Here is a 23,633-nt window from a genome sequence, read left to right as displayed (position 1 = left end):
TTGCCTCCTTTGATTTTTCTTCTAGCTTCCTGGCTTTCTGTTTCACCCTTGCCCTCCCCCTACCCCCTTGCTTCCCTCTCTTGTCTTTTGTTTTTCGATTTCTGATTTGCTTTCTCTTCACTTTTGGAAAGCAAAGACTTTCTAATCACACGGTTATTAAAGATGCATTCACTGTCCTCTGTATCTAAGCATGAATTTAAAAGTAGACAAGGAATTGAACTGAAACACACTGCAACAAAATAACCAGTTATGGGATGATTTTTTTTTTTTATTATTATTTGTGAATATAACTAAGTAAACAAGTCCGACATAGTTGAATATGGTTAAATGAAATCACAAATATACAAGAGCTCATATTTAAACAAATACCAAAGCCATAGTACTCAAAACTAGTTTTATTTTAAAATTTCAAGTGCATAGCACTCATCTAGATTCCATTATTGTGGACTTTTGCATTATAAGCACTATTTGGGATTAATGCTATAACACATACATTTTGGTTTGTAGTCTGACCTTTAGTAGTGTATTCACTGGACTTTGGTAAAGCCCTCATATATAAAATTAATCTGTTCACAGTACATGTTTTTGATGGTCTTGTACTTGTAGAAACTCAGACTAAGCAATAAGTTAAACAAAACAAAATAACAAAACCATAAACAGCAATAACGAGTTGTTTTTAAACTGAAACCTGAAGTTTTAAAATAACCAAATAAAAAGGGGTATGCAGCAATAATAACCAATTTTTTAATACCTCCCTAAAATCAATCCATTATTAATTGGCTGTTTGAACAAAGACTAGAAATTATTGATTTTTTTTTTTAAAAGTACTCTTCTGCAACAAGAATGACATTTAAACCAATAAAAGACATTAAGTTTTCATAGGCACCAGCTGTTGTTTCAAGTTGGGATCTCATTCCCAATATTGTACATTCATTACATATCGAGGTAGTTAAAATACGGAAAACTTGACTCAAGGTTGCAGTACTGTGAAAAGTGAATATGACAGAAAGTTTCCTTTTGTCAATTTCCCCCAAGTAATTCAAGTTTTCTCAAGGCAAGAAAAACTTACAAATAAGCAAATACAAATACGCAATGTCTTGGGGGGAAAATAATTTTTAAAATGGCACTTTTAAGAAAGCAAGACTTCCACACTGAGTGTTTTAAAAGTCTCACCTGAGTGTCGATTTCTATCAAACTGAAGTACTATCAGATGACTAAAGCATGGTAAGCACAATTTATTCTTTTTAGGAAAAAAAAAGGAAATGGCCTCATAAACACCATAATTCACACATATAGAACTACCACCTGCATCAAGTATTGAAGGTTTTCCTGGGAGAGTTTCCCTTCCTATGCCGAGTCCCTTCTTTATCAAGAATAATACACAACTACTTTGATTCCTGCTGCATACCCATATCTTAGCAATAATATTGACAATTGACTTTAGCATATAAGATGGCAGTCAAATATCAGCCATGTGAATTCCTTTCTACTGAAGTGCTACTTAAAAAAAAATTCTTTAAAGAACTTACTTATTTTTAAACCAGGAAGACTCCCTTCACCATACCCCCCTCTCCTCCCACAAAGAAAATAATATATAGCTAACCGCATAGTTATTGTAATATGTTTATTTTCCCCCTTTTAACTTACTACTCCCCCCTCCCCAATACTCCTTATTCTCCAAGTTGCTCATGGTCATGATTAATGATGCATCCATTGACTAACAAGGCAGTGGAATTTCAGAGAATAAGCTAGTTTTGGTACTTTACAAACCAGCTGCAATTAAAGCAATTTTGTATAAGCACCCTTAAGTAACATTTATTAATTGGATCCAAAAGTTAGTTATAAATCTCTGCCTCTTGTGAAACGGAAAGTGCCATTCTGGCATAACCTGAGAACCTTTCCTTACAAATACATTTTTTTAGGCTCTGCATTTTATAACTGTTCTCCTACCCTTAAAAAAAAAAAAAAAGCAAAAGGAAATTGAACTATCAAACTGGGGATAAACCACGGATTGCAATAATACAAAACCTATACACAGACATATAAAAATGATCCACAGGTACAACCATTTTACCCATCCTGTGCTATGATCCTATAATCTCATGTGAAAGCACATGGAAGTATTTTGGCCTAATTACAATTTATAAGCCTTTATAAATTCCTCTGGCTGTCAATACTCAATGTCTCAAAAGTATGCTGCATTCCATTTAAGCATTTCCAAGTAGTGCAAATTCCCTGAGCTTGTATGTGTTTTCATCTCAACCTTAGGCAAATATGTATATATATTAAAAACAATGATCTTGTAAGCTGAAACAAATTTTGCCCTTAATCTCAAGCTGTAAATCCAAATACACATACTATTGGAAGTTATGTAGGATAATTTCTACTAATGAATTTAGTATTATTTGTACAGCACACACTGATTCTGCAGCACAGTACTCAATGAATTTAAATGTAGTCAAAGTTAATCTATTAATCAAGTATATTATTCAAAAACATCAGAATATACAAAAATGACCTCTTCAAAAAGTAATACTGCAAATTTCCTTCATACAAAAAATGTTTGGCAAATCCAGAGAAAAGAGGTTTTCCTTGAGATAAATATCAGCATAACATTTATCATAAAACACCCCATTATAATGAACTAGTAAATGTCCAAATTATTTTTCTTTCTTTTTTGGTAATGAAAAATGCTTGAAATAATTGGACCTTCACCTGGGGTTTGGAAATTTCTTGCTATAAGAGATTTTTGTGGAAATAACATGCAACAGATTTGACACATACATAATTATAAATTCACTTTTCCCATGTGTACATGATGCAATGAAAGGGATAGTTTCAATTTTAGTGGGTTCAGTGTTTGAAATCTTGTTAGCATTGAGCTCTGATTTCCTTCTGAATAGAGCTCTTTCTCTTTATTCTAAATTCTTAGAAGTTATATGAGAACAAGTCTGGATCAAGGTTTACTTTGACAAATCATCACCTCTCAAAGCATGGAGTGACGCAAGGATAATGTTCATTTATTTGATAACTTCTGTTGTAAGAAACACTAAGACATGGCTTAACTTCTACTGGTATTGCCAAGGACATACCAACACCAGTCTGCATGTGCCCAAGGCCCTGAACACTGGTTTGTAAGCCAGTAGGACAAGTCTGTAATGTGTAGGTTGAGGTGTGAGTGCTGGTAGATACTATCTGTGGACAGTTCTGTTGCTCTGACACTGGATGACGATATTGCAGTGTGTTCTGATGTGCTTGATGGAGATACTGAGGCTGCTGAATGTGGACTGGTCTTGTAGTTTGGGATGTAGGATGAAACACACTCAGCTGACCTTGCTGAGGGCCAGGCTGTCCTTTCTGTTTGTTTGCTTCTTTTACATCATTATCATGGGCACTAAAATACAAAGAGACAGCAAATTAGTTATTTTACATAATTAAATATTCATTTTTTTAGTGTAATCTTCAAAAACTTAAAAAAATAAATTTGGCAAAAGACTTATTACAGCAATAATAGCTGACTTCAAATAAGTGATACTAACAATGTCCTCCTGAATATGACTATTTTGTCTTAGAGTTTGTTACAGTTAAGAGAGATGAACGTAGCATGTAGTCTAATAGCAGATTTAGGTTTAATATTAGATTTGGATTTTTCCTACATTTGGGAAAGCAAATTTTTTAAAATTCAGAGGAAAAAGATCCGATCTTACATCCTGACACTAAGTTAGGATGAAATTAGCTTAAGAGGGACTAAAGATTCTAAGAGTTCATGAGAAAGAAAAGGAAGAAAAACCTACAGAGAACAACAGAGACAGTTACAGGAATTTTTAATTGGATGAATTCAGATTCTTATAAATGTAAAAAAACCCAAATAAACACAGATACAGAACCAATCGGGAATACAAGAAACATGGCAAAGGACTATAAACAAAATAGAGAAACACTGTAGTATTCCTTTACATTCATGTAACATTTATTGAACTAATCACCAATCAATAAGCATCTATTTTATTTTAAGGTCTTTGCAACCACAAAAAAAGTGATGATGTAAACATTTTGGCATACATGGAACTTTTCTGTTACTAAAGAGCACAGATATTTTAGTGCCTCATTGGCAAAATTCCAAATGCTTTCCAGAATGGGAATATTACTTTTTAACTTCACCAACAGTGCACGAAAACAGAAACATGAAACAATTTCTATGAACTGATGTGAAATGGAGGTAAGAGTCAGGAAAACAATATACACGATGACTACAATAATGCAAATTGAAAAAAAAAACAACCACAAAATGATAAAAAAAATTGAATGTTGAAAAATTAAAACAGAAAAGAAATAAAAATCTAGGTTTTTTGTTTTTTTTTTTTTTTTTTTAAAGAAAGAATAACAGGAAGCAAGTATGGTACAATGGAAACAGGAAATTTAGATCCAACTCACACATACTGCATGGTCACATTCAAATAATTTATACTATAATTTGGTGTCCTTGTCTATAAAGGGAGAGAGGGTAAATAAAAACTGGACCCTATAAGTTCACTGACACAATGAACTCCTAAATAAGAAAACTGTTTTTAAGAATGCAAGTTAGCCTCTTTTTTGCAACTTAAAAAAATAACATATATATATATATATGTGTGTGTGTGTGTGTGTGGTTTAATATGTGGCAGACACTATGTGAAATACTTCATTTGATCTGCACAACAACTCTGGGAGACAGGTGCTATTATTAACCCCATTTTACAACTAAGGCAGACAAAGGTGAAGTGACTTGCCAGAGCAATACTGCTAGTGCTAGTTCTAGGCTAGATTTGAACTCAAATCCTTCCTGACTCCAGGACCACTATACTATCTACTTTCCCCTAACTGACAGCATTGCATTAGAGTTGCCTGGGACATTTAGAAGAACTTGTCCAACATCACAGAAACAGTATGTCTCAGAGGTGGGACTTCAACTCAGGCTTTCCTGATTTTGAGATCAGTCTATCTGCTCTGCTCTGCTGACTTTCTCTTCTGCAAAATGAGGATAATATTAAAATAATCCACCTCATGGATCTGTTGTAAAGAAAGCTGTTTATGAAACAGTACCTACAAGTAAAAGTTTAGAATGATTTTTAGATCAGAAAGGCCAGAATGACCAAAGACTATGTTTAACACAAGCATTTGTCTAAATGCTTCTAAAGGGCTTAAAAAAAGAAAGAAAATTACGTTGGATTAATGGTCATTTCTTATAACCGGTGACCTGATGAGTGACAGAAAAGAAGCAGAATTACAAAACTACTTATTCTTTTAGTTTATCAAAGGGAACAATCTTCAGATTGAAAAAGATAGAACAGCAATAGTGAAGATAGATGAGCTGATAGTAAGACTGTACCTGCCAGCCTCTTCAATGACCTGATCTGATTGTAGAGAATAATCTACAACTCTGAAAGAACCTGTAGATGTGACTGCTTAAAAGGCTGAGATAATGAAATAACTATGAAGGTGCTGGAGCGAAGAACAAAGTGTCCCAATTTTTAAAAAAGCTATGAAGGTTGATTCTGAGGAATACAAACTTTTTTACCCTCTCTAGTAAATTTCTAAAACTAAATGTCTTCTGAATATTTGGAAAAGGAACAGAGATCAGTAAGACCTGGTCTAAAGTCACCAGATTTAGATCAGAAGGATGCTGTGTACAAAGTATACATGTGGATTTTAGCAAGATATTAAACAAAATCTCTCCTAATATTCTAATGACTATGATTAAGAAATGGAGATTGGTCACAGTATAGTTAAATAGAGAAGTAAGAACACTGACTACAACTTATTTTGTGTTTTTGAATTTGGCATACCATAACTCTTGGATTTATTGGGCTTCAAATCTACTAAAATCATCAACCTGGAGTGGTGGCAAGACAGCTATGCTGTTACATTGGTAGAGCTGTAACTGGTCCATCAATTTTAAATAGAAATTTGGAAATCACAGAATGCAAAAAAAAAAAGTATCTAAATACCCATATCCTTTGACCCAGAGATTCTACTGTGAGGCATATTTTATAACCTAGATAAGTTAGTGACAAAAAGAAGGGCCCCCCCCCCACCCGGATAAAAAAAAAAAAAGACCACTTTTTATAGAACTAAAAAATAAGGAACCAAGTACATACTCATCAATTGGGAAAGGCCAAACAAATTGTAGGGCATGGTGGGGGGGAGGAAGGAGGAGGAATACTACTATGCTAAGACTCAGAGTAGAAAGATAAGACATCTACAAACTGATGTAAAGTGAAGGAGAACTAAGAAAATGACAATGACTACAGCAATGTTAAATGGGAAAAAGCAACAACAAAGAAAATGTAACAGAATATTATGTTCACTTACTGACAATTCTTGGCCCCAAGCAAGAAATATGAGAAAACATCTGCTCCCACTTCTTTGCAGAGGTAAGGAACTACAAGTGTGTTCTGATTTAATAGCTTTAAGAGAGGAGGGGCAGGGGAAGGAAAAAAGAACACATGAGAAAGAAAAGAGGAGAAATAGAATGGAATTTAGGATTTCTCATAACATACTCCATAATTGGGATACATAAGAAGAAAATATAATCATGAGCTAAGAAACAGAACTAATAGAAAACACATGAATAACATTCTTATCTGAATCAAATAGAGAAGCTCTGAACACACACACACACACACACAGAGTATGGTAAACGGAGTGACACAATAAACTCAACAAGCTATCAGGAAGAGTACAATCATAGAAGAAATAGTCACAAACAACCCAAATTTCAACTTAATAAGGGAATATTGTAAGAGGGAGTAAAAATCACTAGTCAAAGAATGGAAGCAGACTAATTCTTTTATATAACACTAGCATTAATCTTTTTCTTCTTTTATCATCTTCTTTGTAAAGAGAATAGGATAAGACAAAGGAAGAAAGCATTAAAAAGATTTAAAAAGGAAGATGTGCAATTAAAAATTTTGTGAACATGAATGAGATGAACTGACTCATAAGAAGATAGAGCAGAAAGAAAAATCCAACAATATGTAATTTATAAGAAAGAAACCTGACAGATTCATATAGAATGAAGGTCTTGAAAAGAATTATGCTTGAAATAAACTCAAGAAAGCAAGAGAATCAATCACGATCTTAGACGAGGGAACAATTGAAAACAGACATGATTAAATGAAACAAAAAGGAAAACTTCATTATCCTTAATGGCATAATCGACAATGAAATTACATCAATAGTTAACACATAGTCATTAAATGGGACAGCATCAAAATAATTAAAATAAAAATTAATTTAATTTCAAGAAGAAACAGTAAAGTTATAATAACTGGGAACCTCTATATTATCCCTTTAGATTAACAAAAAGGTAAACAAGAAAGAAGTTAAGAACTTGAATAAAATTTTAGAAAAGTCTGCTATAATAGATATCTGGTGATTACTGAATGGGAAACAACATCAAGAAATACACATACACATATCTATATCTATGTGCCCATGCATGTGCACACACACACACATGTGCACATGCACCCCTCCTCAGTTGTGTATGGCACCTTTATGAAAAAGTAACCATATTCTAGGGCATAAAGATTTCAATAACAAATGTATTAAAAAAAAAAAAAAGCAAAAATAATAAACATACCTTTTATTCACCAAAATATAGGAAAAATTTTAATAAAAAACCTTTGAAGAAAGGATTTGCTCTTAAATGGGATAGTAAACTGTTTAATTTTTAAGAATTGGTGGGTCAAAGAATAGAAACAATTTCATCAAAGAAAATTATCACAAGAAACACATCAAAACTTTGACATGTAAAATGGAGAGAAACATATTTAAACACTTTTATCAACAAAAAAAGATAAAAGAATAGATGAATTGTTATATCTAAAAAAAAAAAAAACCAACCAAAAAAACTCCTACCAACAATTCAAAAAAACCTCCCACCAACAATCCAAAAACTTCAACTAAATAGAAAATGGAAAGAAAAAATAAAACAATGACTCCATAAATACAAACAGGAGCTTGCTAAAAAGACTAATTTCAAAAATGTAAATAATTCATAACAAAGGAGAGAATAAAAAGAAATTAGAAACTATTTTGCCCAATATGCCAACAAATTTGATAATTTAAATGAATGAATGTTGATGAAAATTTAAAACACTCAGATTAAGAGGAAAAGTAAAGGATTTGAACAAAACAATTTCCCCTAAATAGCACAAATGGAACAACCTATAAATTTAGTTTTGGGAGGGAAGAGTGGTGGTCAAGAGACACAGGACTAGATGAATTTAAAAGTGAAGTCTATCAAATACTGTAAGAACAATTAACTACAATTTAATATGAGCTATTGGGAAAACAGGAAAAGAAGGGGTCCTACCAAATTTCTTCTGATACAAATATGGTCTTGATACCTAAACAAAGAGGAGAAAGAAAACTAAAGACTGGCATCTCTAATAAATATTGACACAAAAGTATTAAATATTACTCAAGTGTCTATAACAATATGTTAAAAAGATTTCTATACTATAACTCGGTTGGATTTATATTAAGAATTCAGCATTGCTTCAATATTTAAGAAACTATAAATATAATAGACTATATTAATGAAAAAAGAAATTTTAAAAAATTGTAATTAATAAATGTTTAAAAAAATCTTTGAGCATAGAAAATGTTCTTTTATATATAAAACAAAACAAAACAAAACTAGGAAGCATAGAAATAAACAAATATTTTCTTGGTATTGTAATCAGTATCTTTCTAAAACCACCACCTAACATGTAACATGGAAAACTTGTAGAAGTCTTTCAATTAAAATCAAGTGTCAATCAAAGATGATTACTGTCACTGAAATTATTTGGCATAGTCCTAAAAATGTAGATATGGCAATAAGATATGAAAAAGAAATTGAGGTAAAAGGAATAGGTAAAGATGAAATACAATACAATTTTTTACAGATGATATGAAGGATTATATAAAGAATCCCAGAGATTAAACTAAAAATTAATTGAACCAGTAACTTCAGTAAAGTAGTAGGATATAATACAAATCACAAAAATCATCCACTTTTCTGTGTGTTGCCAACAAAGCTCAACAAGAAATAAATTCTATTCAAAATAACTATAGAATGTACAAAATATTTAAAAGTATACCAAGACCACATACAACTAGAAAATAATCTTTTTATGAGTGTGGATCACAACATAGCATTTTCACTCTTTCTCTTATTGTTTGCTTGCATTTTCGATTTCCTTCTCAGGTTTTTTTCTTTCTAGATCTGATTTTTCTTGTGAAGCAAGATAACTGTATAAATATGTATACATATATTGGATTTAATATATACTTTAACATACTGGATTACTTGCCATCTAGAGAAAGGGAAAGGAGGGAAGGAGGGGAAAATTTGGAACAAAAGGTTTTGCAAGAGTCAATGTTGAAAAATTACCCATGCATATGTTTTGTACATTAAAAGCTATAATAATAATAAAAAAAGAAAAAAAAAAAGAAAATATTCTTTTTAGAAATAGACACCTGAATAATTGGAGAAATATTCATTAAGTCATTGATGGCTTGCAATGTAATAAAAATGATAATGCTACCTACATTAATTTATATTTTTAATCTAGGATTCAGTTCTATAATAAGGAAACTACCAAGAGGTTATTCTAATAATCTGGGAAAAAAAACAACAAAATTCATCGTCTAGGAACAAGTTTAATAATAAGGAGGTGAGGAGGAGAATGAGACAAAAGGGAATCTAGCATTACCCTATTTGAAAACTGTACTATAAAGTAGTAGTCACCAAAACTAATTTGTAATGGTTCAAAAGTAGAAAAAGTGATCAGCAGAACAAATCAGGAATATCCCAGACCAGAAAGCAATATTATCTGATAAACCAAAGAATCCCAACTATTAAAATAAGAACCTACTGCTCAATGAAAACTGTGGGGAAAAGTGGAAAGCAGCTTAAAAATTAAATTTAGATTAAGATCTTATATACCAAAATAAGCTCTAGATGTTTGATATAGATACATTTTATATGAATGACAAAAGTAGTTCAGTAGTAGTTGATGATCTTGACTACCTTTTCTTGGTTTTAAGGTAAACTTTCTTATCTTTCTTTCCTTTGAATATCTTGCAAACCAATCTTTCAAATGGCTTCACAATTTTATCATCTCCAGCAAATATTGACTATATGATCTCTGTTTTCTTTATTACCATTTCTACCTCCTCTAAGAGTGCACTATAAACTTGTGATGTTAAAAATTTAAGTTCCAGCATCCTTCTCTGTAAGAATTAACTAACAAATTTGCTAGTGTTATGCTCAGCTATAATTTCTTTCAACTTGGCACATTAGTGAAATATTGGATATACATTAAGACTTCTGTATGAGTGCTTGTAATCTGTTTGTCTTTCTCCATCTACATCCCATTTTTCCCAACAAGAATTGTTTAAAATAGTTCACAGCTGAGCTGTTTTAATTGTACAACATATCTTTATCATTTTCATTTTTTTCACCTAACTTCTTATTTTTTTTATCTTTGTTTTAATAAGGCAGTAATCTATACGGAAAAAGCCAATCTATTTGTGTTAAAAAGAAAATCAACTTTATAAATACAATGGATATAGTTAAATAATAATTCATGTTCAAAGACATGGGAATGTTAGTGAACTGCACTCAGTGAACTGACAGTCAAAAAAAATCTAGACAAAAGTATAATATCCCTAACAAGATAGTTGGTATTCCCACTGTATTAATCCTCATTCAGACCACATCTGGAATACAATGTTTAATCTTGGGTTTCATCTTCTAAAATAAAATTTGACAAATCAGAAAGTGTTCATAAAGGCAATAGAATAGTATAAAGGCTCAAATACCATGACAAATGAGGACCAGTTTAAAAACTTGGTACATTTAAGTTGAAAAAAAAAAAAAAAAAAAACAGAATAAAGCCTTATAAAATTTGTAGAGATGTCATAAGAAAGAAGGATTAGAACATAGTCTTCTTGCCTTCTGAGTACAGAACTATAACACAAGTTAAAAAAAAAAAAAATCACAGGAAGGCAAATAGCATATTAAAGCAAAAATTTCCTTATAGTTACATTAGTTCAAAATGGAATAGACTACATTTCATTTTACCATACACGTTCAAATAGTTGTCCATTTATAGAGGATGTTATAAAGGAGATTCATCCAACTGAACAAGATGTTGGGCTAGATTATCGCTAATGTCATTTCTGACCTCAGTATTTTATGCTTCTAATTGCTGCTCAGATCAAAGTCATTGTACCATTACAGAAGTGATAAGGTTCAGAGCTGTTTCATAACTGACCTCACCCCCAGCTTTGATCCAAAAAAAGGGACTTCCTCTTCTTGTTGCTTTTTATGAGATGCCTCTCCTACTCTTAACCTTCAGGACAGTCAGACTGTCATCACATACAGGTATATAAGTACTAGAAGCTATTCCAGAAAGTACCTAGGAATCCTAAAGTGCTACTGCCACCATGGTTATGGTATGGAAGCCCCAGAAAAGGACCTAAAGGAACAGGAGAGAATCTTCTCAATGCAGATCAGAGATATAGAAGAAAACAAAAATGCAAAGTTCACTCTTTGTCTCTGTCACTTTCCTATTATTCAAATATGCTAACAAGATGTGTATCTGAGTCTGATTGATGTTAGGCCTAGATTCCCCCCTTGCAATTTTATGGCCATAAAATTATGCTCATGAAACCTAGCTGGCTTCCAGGGGCAAAGTTTTTCTGAAGTCCTTCATGAAAACCCACTTAAAACACATAACTTGAACCATTTGTTTCTAAAGCAACTTATACAGTAAGAAAAATATTTCCAAATACTGCAATTTAAAACACTATTTAGTACAAGGAATTATAACTAAAGCTATAAATAAATAATGACAGGCTTACATCAATAATCGTTCAATGCATTGCACCAGGAAATCCCAAGAGTAGGCAGTCAGGCGATATAATCTAGTAGGCCACGTTGGGGAAAGACGAAGAATAATTCTTGATGAAGCTACACAAGCAGCAGCTACTAGAGAAGGTGCATAATTTAGAAAGGCATAATCTGTGAAGACACAAAGAATAAATTTAAGTAACAGGACATACAATCACCAACTAACAAATCTTTCTTTACTAGGAACAAAAGCATACCTTGCAATGATACTTCCAAAAAATAATCAGCATACTTTGCCATATATAACTTGGTTTTTTCCAGACAAACCATTGGCCAGCCATCGTGCAGATCCGTTTCATGGACTGCTTCAGATAGATAATATTCAATAAAATGGGCAGCTGTTGGAAGGCAGAGGTTCCATTGAAACGTTTCTAACAACAATAGTTCCATGTGTAGTAAATTTTGTTTTGTTAATACTAGATTCATGTTAGTCATACAACCAAGGCTGTTCAGTTGCTCTAGTTTAGGCACACTATCTTCCTTTTCTTCAAATTTACCTTGGAGAAGAAAAACACAAAAGGAAAAGATTATGCAGTAGGAAGTTTTAGCCAATAAGTAAAATATTATTCATCTACCATCAAAATGTAACATACTTGATCCAAAGAAAATGTCACTTTCTCTTAAAGCTTACAAAACAAATAATTATCCTTCTTTCCCTCTCCCCTCACTTGTCCCCAGATTAATTTATATAACTGATCACTTTCCTCTCAGAATTCAGAACTATGGAATGTGGTAAACATTTGCATGTATATTCTAATGCATAATGAAAATAGAGTTAACCATATCAAAGATATACAAATTATGTTACGAATTAAATTTCAGTTTGATTTAAGGTCCTAGATAATATGTTAATGACCCTTTTAGAGTTTTTTTTTTTAAATAATAAAAAAAAATGCCCTTTTCTATTTATTTCCCCCAATTTTGTGCTTTTATCTAAACTTTAAAAGTACTTCCACTTTAAAAAATTTTAAACATTTCATCACTGGAAATAGACTGCAAATCTTGTATATCACAATTATTTGAAAAAATCTGAAAAAATAGATTCTGCTCCCTTTCTCCCCTCTGAAATATAGAACCAAAGAGTGTGTTAAGTGGAAGGGAATTCAAGTACTATTCTGTCCAACTCCTTTCAGAGATTAAGAAAAAGACCTAGAGATGTTAAGTGATTTGTCTAAAAAGGATTCTTTTTGGGAAATCATGGAACTTCCTGGCAATCCAGGGAAGCCTATGGATCTCTTATCAGAATTATGTTTAAATGAATACATACAAGATACAAGATGAGGAAGGAAACCCAACACAGTTAACAAAAAAAAAAAAAAAAAAAAAAAGTTAAGAGATCCTCTGAAAACCTATCTAGAAACTCCTTAATTAAGGACATCTGGCTAAGCTTTATGACCAAAGTTATCTATATCTTGCTAAAAACATAACCAGGATTCAGACCCAGATTTCCTGATCTCTAGGTCCCATATTCTTTCTACTATACCAACTATCAATCTCTTGCTTCTTTATTAAGTAAATTAAAATAAGATTTAAAAGACAAAAACTACACTATCATAAGTGACAAAGTCTCTGGGGTCCTAATTTCCTCTTGAGAAAAAGAGTTTAGATCCACATGCAAAGAGTAATATTAACCTGATTATTTCTGCTAACTAATTTCCCATTATGAAGCAATTATTCTTCTCTAGGAGATAGTTATACCTTCTTCAGTTCAATCATTCAAGACATTATCTTTATATAACCATAAAATCTGGGGGATAACCTCAAGAGCTAATCTGGTCCAATATGTGCTAACTACATCCCAATCTGCTATTTACATATTAAGTGAGTATTAAGTAAGATCATCACTCCCATTTTAGGGATGAGATAAATGAGCCTTACTTGCTCAAGATCATTTAGTAAGTGGTAACAGTAGAAAAGGAGCTAGTTCTCCTGTTTCGCTGAACCAAGTCTTTTACCTCCAAGTAAAGTGCTGTCACTTCCTCAAAATATGGCTCTATGCCCATGTAAAAAATTAAGTCTAATAAAAGCCATTCTGTGGCTATCACAGTAGCATTTACAATGTATATTTATTCATTTCTTCCTCTGTCAGTTCACTTCCATGTTCATAAGCTAGTTGCTAAAACCTGACTGCATCAATAAGTTATAGACTTGTTTTAGATAACATTCATATATATTATTGTTGGTATTAAATTTTAGACAAAAAATCTATAAACCAGAATTTGCTAACATAGTTATAATGTAAAAATATAGGAGATTAATTTAGTGGTCTGACACCAACAAAATCAAATTCTTCAGAATGAGTAATGAATTAGAAATGCAAATCAAAACTTTGCCTCACCAATTACAAAGTGGCAATAATACTTGCCATGTACTTCAAAGGACAGCTGTACACATTAATTAATGAGAGGTTTGTGTTTGAAGTTGCTTAGAAGAAAGATATTCATTATTACCAGACAGTGTTAACTGAAATTCTGGTACTCCACTGCTTAATTCAAAGAGCAAGAATGCTTTATATTACCATTGAAATTTCGACCACCTAAACAAATGACAAGGTTACTAATTTTATAGATGAAGCAGAGAAGGTAGGTGGTTTGCCTAAGGTCACAAAAGCTGGGTGTCTCTGAGAACAGAAGCTGGACAACTGATCTTTCCAACCCTACAGTTGGACTTGTAGATCAAAGCATAACAACCCGACTTTGCATGCAAAACTATTAACTGAGTAGGCAGGGGCTTGTTATGAAACCTGCATTAATAAGCATTTATAGGAACTTTGTATTTACCAGGTAGTTATTAAATAAGTGAATATTTCACTTCTTGACTTTAGAAAGACAGTATATTTTTAAAGTAAAAAAAAAATTTGGGATTTTTGCTTTGCTTCAGATAAAAATATTGGGTTTTTTTTTCCCCATTTAGAGCTGGTGATATTTCATAGTTATCTAAGGACTTTAAGATACCAGCTAGTTAAAAAAAAATTCATATTCAAGAAAATAAAAAAACTCTGAGCTGATTAGCATTGTGTTTCCTGGAGGTTCCACATTAGATACAATGTCATTGAATAACATTGTTAAGTATAAAAAGGAAAGCAATACTCTTCAAGCTAATGGATTTTGAAAGGGATATATTTCCCTTATTATAAACCCTTAAAGAATAGAGTGCAGATAAGGGGCACCTACATAAAAATACCCTTTAGAAAACCCTTCTTGACTTTTGGTTTCATCTAGATTGAAGAAACACTAAAATGGTGTGTGTGTGTGTGTGTGTGTGTGTGTGTGCATACATTTTATATATATGGTATGTACATATATAAACACAAGTATATATACATGTATAAACATAAGTATATATAGAAATATTTATATATATGTGTCTGTATATGTAAACATTATATGAACTGAAATAACTTTGGGGCAAATGACAGAAAAGAAAAGCAAAAGTTAATCTTTAAATGTTTTAGCCAAAAAAAACCCCAAACAAAACACAATTTCACTTTTTTACATAATTCAAACCATGATAAAGTTATATATGGCCCAACTTCTTCAACTGTGGTTCACAAACCTACATGGGGTCTTATAACTAAATGTGGACAGTCATGAAATTATGCTTTATTATCAGTAAATTTTAATTTCTATCCCTATTTTATGTGACTATATACTTGGGGTCACATAAAAATTATTTGGCTAAAAAGGTGTTGTGATTAGAAAAAGTTTAAGAATTGCTGGTATATGTTAAAAACATTTTATCTACACTGTGAACACAGACCAACTTGTGAACCCAGGAGACCAGGTCCATGCAAAGACTAAACAAGAATTTGGCTATGTTCTATTATAAGTAAAGAAGGATGTGACTGAATCTAGAATTATCTAGAACTCTCCTAGAATGGATCAGAACACATGAGGATTAAATGCTAGGCAAATGTTATATGACTGTCTAACTAGAATGACAGAAATCAAATATAATAGAATTTATAATGTATCTACATACCAGGTACAGAAGACACAAAGATAAAACAAAAAAATTTCCTTAAAGACCTAACAGATTATGTAAATACATAAGTAAATATGTACTGATTTGTGAAAGGTGCAAACATTAATAATCAGAGAATCAAGAAAGATTTATGAGAGAGAAGCAAAAATAAAGGTACCCATTTTCCAGCTAGCACAACCTATATCTACAGGTTCCAGAATCTTTTTACCAACTATACCTAGCTAGACTACGCCTTCAGCTGATTCTGTACTTCAGCAATGCATAGTTGTTATGTCTTGGATTGCCTTTTGCAGAGTCAGGGAAGAGTCAAAGGTAGAATAGCAACATCATCTTCTAAGGCAACAGTTCTTAATATGGAGCCCATGGATGCCCAAAATCCATGGAGAGATTACAAATGATCTTTAAATGTGGATGGGAAAAATATTTTGATAATTCTATTATTTTTTTTCAATAGAATTTATTTCATAATTCTATGGATTTTATTTGTTTAAAAAATGATTATGGGTCTATGGGCTTCAGCCTGCCATGGGAATCCAAATCACAAAAAGTGAATTTCTGCCCTAAGCCTGGAAGCTTAGAAGCAAGAGAAAGGAATGGGTTTGGAGGGAGAACAGTATAGTTCTTTATCTACTAAAAGATTAAAATTTAGGATTTTAAATGCAGAATAGTTGCTGTCTCTGACATTTATTATCTTAAGATAGCTACAAGGAACTGAGATGCCAGGTATGAAGAAACAGCTGCATCCCAACATCTTTTAAGGTCTGCAATGCATCCTTTTTCCTGAATTCAGCCAAGAGAAATATGCCAAAATTATATGAAAGAGAGGCCTTGGCACATGGATAGCACCAATCCTGTTTCAATCTGATAATAACAATTCATATTTCTGTATCACCTTAAGGTAATACAAAAAAAGATCTTTTGACTAAGTGAAATGCTGATGTCCTACCAGAGTAACAACAACAAAAACCATCCTATTTTGCAAATCTTTAATGTGTGTGATCTGATAAGTACAACTTCAATAATCTGTAAAATATTATTGCACAAAGGGTTATCAACCCTCAAAGTTATGAGGCTAACTGAAGTTCCTAGAAAAGCAAGCAGTAGTTCTAGATATCAAAAAAAAAAAAAAGGGTTTACCTTAAAAAATGACCTATCTTTGTAAAACACTTAATTTTGTCTTGGTTGCCAGAAAACCTAGGGCCAGTCCTGAAATTTATGAAAAATTACTCTCCTCTTCCACAAATGCATATGCCTCAGATTATATCTTTTACATATAGATGTTTAAGTTAAGAAATTATAACTTATTTGAAGATAAGTTGTTAGTAGATAAATGAGAGCTTTTTCTTTGGGAAAGGGAGAGATAAAAGCTCTGGGAATAGCAGATTAAAGGTGTCTATGTGAGGGACAGAAGGCAATTTTCTATATGGGAGGGGAAAATGAGGAAAGAGTTTAATTCAAAAGAAGCTAGACCCCAGAAGAAACCTACTGATTTCATGGGTATCCCAGCCTGAAATATCAGAGGAGATTGGGTTCCAGAAGAGACTAGCACAGAGCTCTTAGGTGGCTAAGGTACTGGAATTCAATAAAAGAACCAGGAATCAATACATGGAATAAAAAACCAGGGTAAGATGGGGTAAGCAGAAGATCTGGTACCTAGACAGAAGTGTCTTGGCTGGATTCAGGGCAGATTTGTCTCATAACTTAGGAGGGAACTAAAAGGTAGCAGAGACACCATTATTTGAGGAAGTTCAATCACAGTGACTAGAAGGTAAGGCCTGAGTCTTAACCTTGACAACACTGGACTTTAGGCAGAAAAGTAATTACAGTGTTGGTCTGAAGTTCACACCCCTACTTATTCTTACCACCCATATTTAAGTAGTTTTGGTAGCACTAAAAATGCTGGGCTTGAGATTATGCTGTTGTCATCACACTTACTAAGAGAACAAGACAGGCAGAACGTGGTGGCTCCAAAAGGATGTAAGCCCTCCCTCAGGCGCTGGTGGTTGATAAAAGGCAATACAACTATACTCTGCCATGATGACAACAAGACTATGGACAGAAGGAATCAAGACTATATAAAAATCTCAACTTATGCTTCCCACCCAATTTTCTAAGACAGATAAGTAGCAGAATTAACTAAAACTTTCCTTGTCTTGACATGTCTTTTGGCGTGACTGCCGACAAGCACTGAAATAGTTCAAGGATAGGCATCAAGACAATGCAGCCACAGATCCAATAGTATATGTATTATCTATAGGTAATATAAACTGATATCACCTCTCACCCCCCTACTATATAACTATGCAATGCTGAGGGCAATGGTAGATTTGAGCATCTGAGTTTAATTTTCTACAGAGAAAAACTGTAGGCACATAGGTCTTTCACTAAAAGGTGACCAAACAAGGTTCTTGATTGCAGTGGTCCATAAGATTCTGGACTACTCATCCAAATTAATGTTATAAAATGAATCTGAAAGGATGTTTCCTAGATCCTGTCTTTTTAAAATGACAACACATCAAAGTTGGTCTTTACAGTAATAATAAACTATTTCCAATTTTGTGAGAGTACAAACTTACTTGCTAGAAGCAAACAGGAAAGTGCAACTAAATGCAGCTGCTGGATGGAAATGTCATATCGATCCATAAAGAGGTCAAGCAAATAGACAGCAAGATGTCGTGCTGCAGGGCAAAGAGTGAATCGATTGCTTACAATAGCAATTAGGTCTGCAAAATACCGTCTGAGATTTAGTTGGGGAGACTGGCCTTTATAGGTGGGTAATTTCAGCTCCTAAAATAAAAGTAAGAACATCTAGCATTAAACAAAATCCACCTAATGAACCATTTCAACAAATACAAATATTTTGTACTCATTTGCTTTTAGAAATGATATATCACTTATTATTTCTAATGACTGAAACACTTTGAATAGAAGGAAATGGAGAACACACTTAGTAAATAGCCTAAGAATAAGATTTAATTTTTAAAATTATCCTTTTCTAATTCTTAATTCCTGATTCTAATTCTAATGTCACCTTGCTACCTCTGCTGTGACTTAATAAGTGCTTTGGCAGCACAGGCAATTTGAATTCAAAGTGATGAGAAGGACATTCTAGAAATCTGTTTTCATGGAATCTTATCCAAAAAAAAAATCTTCCATGCTTTATGAAAAGGCTACATTCCAGTAAGGGATTTTTTTTTTTTCCCTTTTTAAAAAAAAAAAAAATTATTTAAATTTTAAGGGAATTTTTTTTTTAAAGGAAGATAATTCTTATTTTCTTCTTGATTTCTATCATAAAACCAGTGACATTTCCATAAGAAAAAATTTCTCAGAAGAGCCTAAATGCTTTCAGATAAGAAGGAATTACAGGCATACCCACCTGAAGACATTATTCTGTTAAAACATAAGTTTGGGTAAGACAATATTTAAGGTGCAGTTAGTTCCATAGGAACCCTATTATAAACATGCAACCAGTCAAAAGATGTTACATCGAGTTTATATTAAAGCCATTATGCAAAACATTAGTGGTCTTTTCCCCCTTTTTATTTCTTGTTATTAGATAAATATACATAGATAAAAATTTACTTAACTCATATTGACAGTATCTTGCTCCTTGGAAACTGTATAGGAAGAAATATGAACATAGGATACTTGACTACATATTTGTAGTTCTTAGACTTGCTCCTACTGTTCTCAAACAGTGTATAATGTGTGATGCAACTATACTGTAACAAAAGTGTCTATTGTCATCTACTAAGTTTATTTTTTCCTGAAAACATGCTAATTATGTATCTTCAGGCTCTGCAAAGTGAGTGTTTCTCATTTGACTAATTTCTTTAAATCCAAAGGTTACATTTATTTAAAATAAGGAAGCCGTGTTAATCACTCAACACTCAGGTATTAGGGCTGGAAAAATAATAATACAAAACAATAATACAAAGTGTAAATTTTTAACTTTATCAGAAACACATTTCAGTTTGTAGATCACTTAAAAAAATAAAAAAGCAATTCACAGCTTTTGTCAGATAATCTTCAAACCAATTCAAAATAAGAGAATGCAACAAAGTATATTTCTTCAAGTTTGCAAGCTTCTCCTCTACACTCAGTACTAAACTTCCTCCTCAATTCCCTGCAAAATCCAAGTTCCAGGCAAGACAGGTCAGTACCCTTCATCGCATTTATCAATTCTGCATTGATTAATACAAACTCTATTCTCCTCAAGTGATTTAATTATTTGAAGAAGATTAAAATGCAGGCAGGTGACATCCTTAAGCAAGGGAACAGCTGATCAATCTTGCAAACTAAGAATTTTCTTAAACTTACTCCCCCAAAGCTGAAATGTTCCCTTTTTAGTTTCTCTAAAAATTACTATTTACTTATTAGTCCCCCAAAGCTCCCCATATAGTTTTAGCGCTAACAAAAGAAAAAGGAATGGCAGAAATGCACCCAACTGTCATACTGTTTTGAATTTAAGACATTTATCTTCACAAACCCCACTCACAAGGAAAGTAAATTGGATAAAACAAGCCAATTTCTTGGAATTCTTTCAGACAAATTTAATGTTAATTCAGGGTAAAAAGCATTTAAGGACCTACTATGTGCAAGATGCTCAGGATACAAAGATAAAAATAAAAATCAATAAGCTGCTAACTATACAAATAAAACTGGGAAACTGCAAAAATATCTTTATTGATTTGTACTCCAAGAAAAATCTATCAAAGCTTATAGGAAATATGAAACTTTCAGTCATTGGCACTTTTCATTTTGTACACAGTGGGAGTAATATCATATTCAAGGTAAGAAGAAATCCAGACTGAAAATGAAATTTGCATAAAAAAGAACTATTCCATAAAAAAATACTGTCAGTTTTAAAAGTGGAAAGTTAGCAGCTATTCACAACTTTCCTGAGGCATAGGATAGATATTATTGAAAATAGTTCTTATAGGATAGAGCTACACTTTTCACTGAGCAGAATTCTATTCCCTGATTGATAAAAGTTGTTTAAATTAACAAGCAGTCCTTCAGAAATCTTAACTACTTAGTTTAAATAAATGAAGATACCAGGTTGATACTTTCAAACTAAGAAAAGCAGATCCCATATTCTAAACCAAAATTAAGTTTCACTGTTTAGTTAACTCATTCTTTTGAAAAATGACTTTCTTCCTAAATTCAAGAACCTCTGTATAAAGGATTCAACTGTAATGTTTTCCCTTGTTCCTTTGCTTCAGTAATGACCCAGACCTAAAAGTGACTGGGATTTCTAAATCATTAAGATTAAAAAACCTGAATAGTTACAGGAAAATGGAGCTAAGAGCAGTAGGTGCAAGGATTTTATATTTAAAAATCGGCCCCCCCCCCTTTTATTAGTAAATACACACTGTTGAAAGGATGATATAACAATAAGCACACCAGGTCTACTTTTACACATCCTGCCATACATCTGTGCATTCAGAAGTCAATTGTTAGCAGAATTCTCAGCGTCTGAATGAAGTGTCTGCCCTTTCCACCCTTTATAATAAGTATTCAGTCTCCAAGGAGCAAAGCAAGAACAATGTAAATTGTTCAGGAATTCTTCTATGTTCTAATGCCTCCTGAATTTTACAAAATCGAACAAAAAAGTGAAAGGAAACGAATGGGCTAACATTCAAGAGAAATTAAGGTCTCTTCCCCGCTCTCACTCCCCAAAGTTAATTAATCTCCCACAGTGACTGCTTAAACCTTCTAGAAACGAAAAGGACGAGAAGTCTTGCGCTTTTTTTGGTGAAAGTTTTTTCTTAAGGACGCGTTGTTTTGTGAGAGCCCAGGAAGCGGAATAAAGGAGCTGACCGGAGCTCTGCAGCTACGGTAGCCGAGACCTGGTTCTCAGACAGAAGACTTATGACTGACTGGCAGAGGATCTGATTCAGGCCACCTGAGAGAGGAGAAGGTTACCTTGTATCTTAGTGCCTGATGGATATCAGCAGCCAGCTGTCCTTTCCACCACTGCCCCTCCAGCTCCATGGGATGGGATGGAAGCCTGGCCAGATCCCGCAGCGTCAGTCTGTGGATGCACACACACACACACACACACACACATGCTGAACTCCCCACCTCGCAAACTTGCTCAGAAGAGAAGACCGCCCGTCCCCCCGCTTTACCTCAGAGACCCGACCGGCGCGAGCCGAGCCGAGGCTCACGGAGTACGCGCCGGGCCCGGGATCGGGTTCAGAGAACTCATGGACAAGGCCCTTGAGAGACTTACACTCCGCCAGGGAGGGGAGGAGTGGGGTTTAAGTGGAGGGAGGAGAGATCGCCAAAAGGGATCCAGAAGAGCTTCCTACAGGAGCCGAGGCGCAGGAAGCTCCACGAAGCCAAGGACTTAAAGGCGCCTGCGGGGGAAGTGCGCGGAGGGGACCCCGTGCACGGGCACTAAGGGAAGCCGTCGGGGCTGGCAGGCGCGGACAGAACCAGAACCGGGAGCCCCGGCTGGAGGCTGGGTCGGACCCGTCGGCACCAAGGGCAGCGGCCACCCGCCGCTCCTCCCGCCGGGGGCTTGCCTCGCACCCACCCAATCAAGAAGCGCGGATCTCCCTAGGTGACAGCAGACTGCAGGTGCGGAGGGGCGGGGGTGGGGTGGGGTCAGCGCTGCCCCTCCCTTCCCTGGGCTCAGTCCGGAGGGAAGGATCCACCGGCTCATCAAAGTAACACCAAACAGCCCCTCAGCCCGGACACGCACCTGAGGCACCGGGAGTCAGAGCTCGGCAGGAAGCTCTCCCTGCCTTCCTGAGGCTTCCATCCCACCGCACGCGGATCAAAGTCCTCCGCTGCGTGCCAGGTACGAGCCGGGCGCTGGGGAGCAAAAGCCCAAAATGAAGCCGCCCCGTCCTCACCGGGCTTCCGTTCTGTCGGAAAGCCCGAGCCGGCCCGGAGCAGCCGGGCCCCGGGGCGCTCCCCATACCCTCAGATTGCGCTTTAGGACAATGGGACGGGCGGACAGCTGGACCGGCGGTTGGGCGCGGCGCCGGGCCGGGAGCCGGAGCCGGACAAAGGGCCCGCCGCCCGCCGGGGCCTCCGCCCTCATGTCGACTCCTCCCGCACCCTCCCCGCACCCTCTCACATATCACTCACCCAGAATCCCTGCGCTGAATGCTCGGGCCAGGGCCCGGCTCATCCTGCGCGGGCGCTCCCGGGCCCCAGGCTCGGCTTCAGCCACGGGTCGAGCCTCTCTCTCCGCTCATTGTTAAAGGGCCGGGGAAGCCGCCGTGTGTACAAAGCCAGCGCTGGGGCACATGCCGGACCCGCCTCCGCCAATCCCGTGTCGCCTTACAGCGGGGTCGCCCTGGTCCGTCCAATCAAGAGCCACAGCCTGGAGATCCAGGTACTCCGCTTTTAGAGTCTACTTGGTAACTCTGAGAGCGCTTTAAGTACTAGGCATGCTCAGTCGGCAGCAGGAGCTCTTCCTCTTCTTCGTAACCCTCGTCCTCCTCCTCCTCCTTCGCCGCCGCCGCCGCCTAAGCTGACTTTTTGACTTGGTGCAGTAGCGCAGGGCAGGGCAGGGCGCGGCGGGGCGAAGGCGGGTACGGCTAACGCCTGCTGGCTGTTGGCAACCTGTGCGAGTCTGGCCCTTCCACTCCCCGCTGAGGGAACGTCTGCCCCTTACCTTTCCACGCCTGTGAGATGGGTGTATGCGGTTATATATGTGTGTGTGTATTCCATACATATG

General features: G+C 35.1%; 1 protein-coding gene across 3 annotated transcripts; it reads right to left on the bottom strand.

Annotated features, from left to right (window-relative positions):
• Positions 1-240: 240 nt before the first annotated feature.
• Positions 241-23,177, bottom strand: CCNJ (cyclin J). 3 transcript variants are annotated; one of them, XM_074295945.1, is made up of 6 exons: positions 23,039-23,177; positions 21,863-21,971; positions 18,511-18,721; positions 12,148-12,447; positions 11,902-12,061; positions 241-3,394 (listed from the first exon to the last, which is right to left on the bottom strand). In XM_074295945.1, the coding sequence occupies exons 2-6, from the start codon at positions 21,929-21,931 to the stop codon at positions 2,980-2,982; spliced, it is 1,155 nt and encodes a 384-aa protein (XP_074152046.1). In that variant the 5' UTR covers positions 21,932-21,971; positions 23,039-23,177; the 3' UTR covers positions 241-2,979. The 3 variants fall into 3 exon arrangements, with proteins under 3 accessions (XP_074152046.1, XP_074152047.1, XP_074152048.1); XM_074295946.1 differs by lacking the exon at positions 23,039-23,177 and adding an exon at positions 22,647-22,750; XM_074295947.1 differs by lacking the exon at positions 23,039-23,177 and adding an exon at positions 22,069-22,198.
• Between the last annotated feature and the right edge of the window lie 456 nt (positions 23,178-23,633).

The sequence above is a fragment of the Sminthopsis crassicaudata genome, chromosome 2 (assembly GCF_048593235.1).
Source record: "Sminthopsis crassicaudata isolate SCR6 chromosome 2, ASM4859323v1, whole genome shotgun sequence".
Classification (NCBI taxonomy): Eukaryota; Metazoa; Chordata; class Mammalia; order Dasyuromorphia; family Dasyuridae; genus Sminthopsis; species Sminthopsis crassicaudata.
Note: the sequence above shows the minus strand (reverse complement) of the source record. Positions and strands in the feature narration are given on the sequence as shown.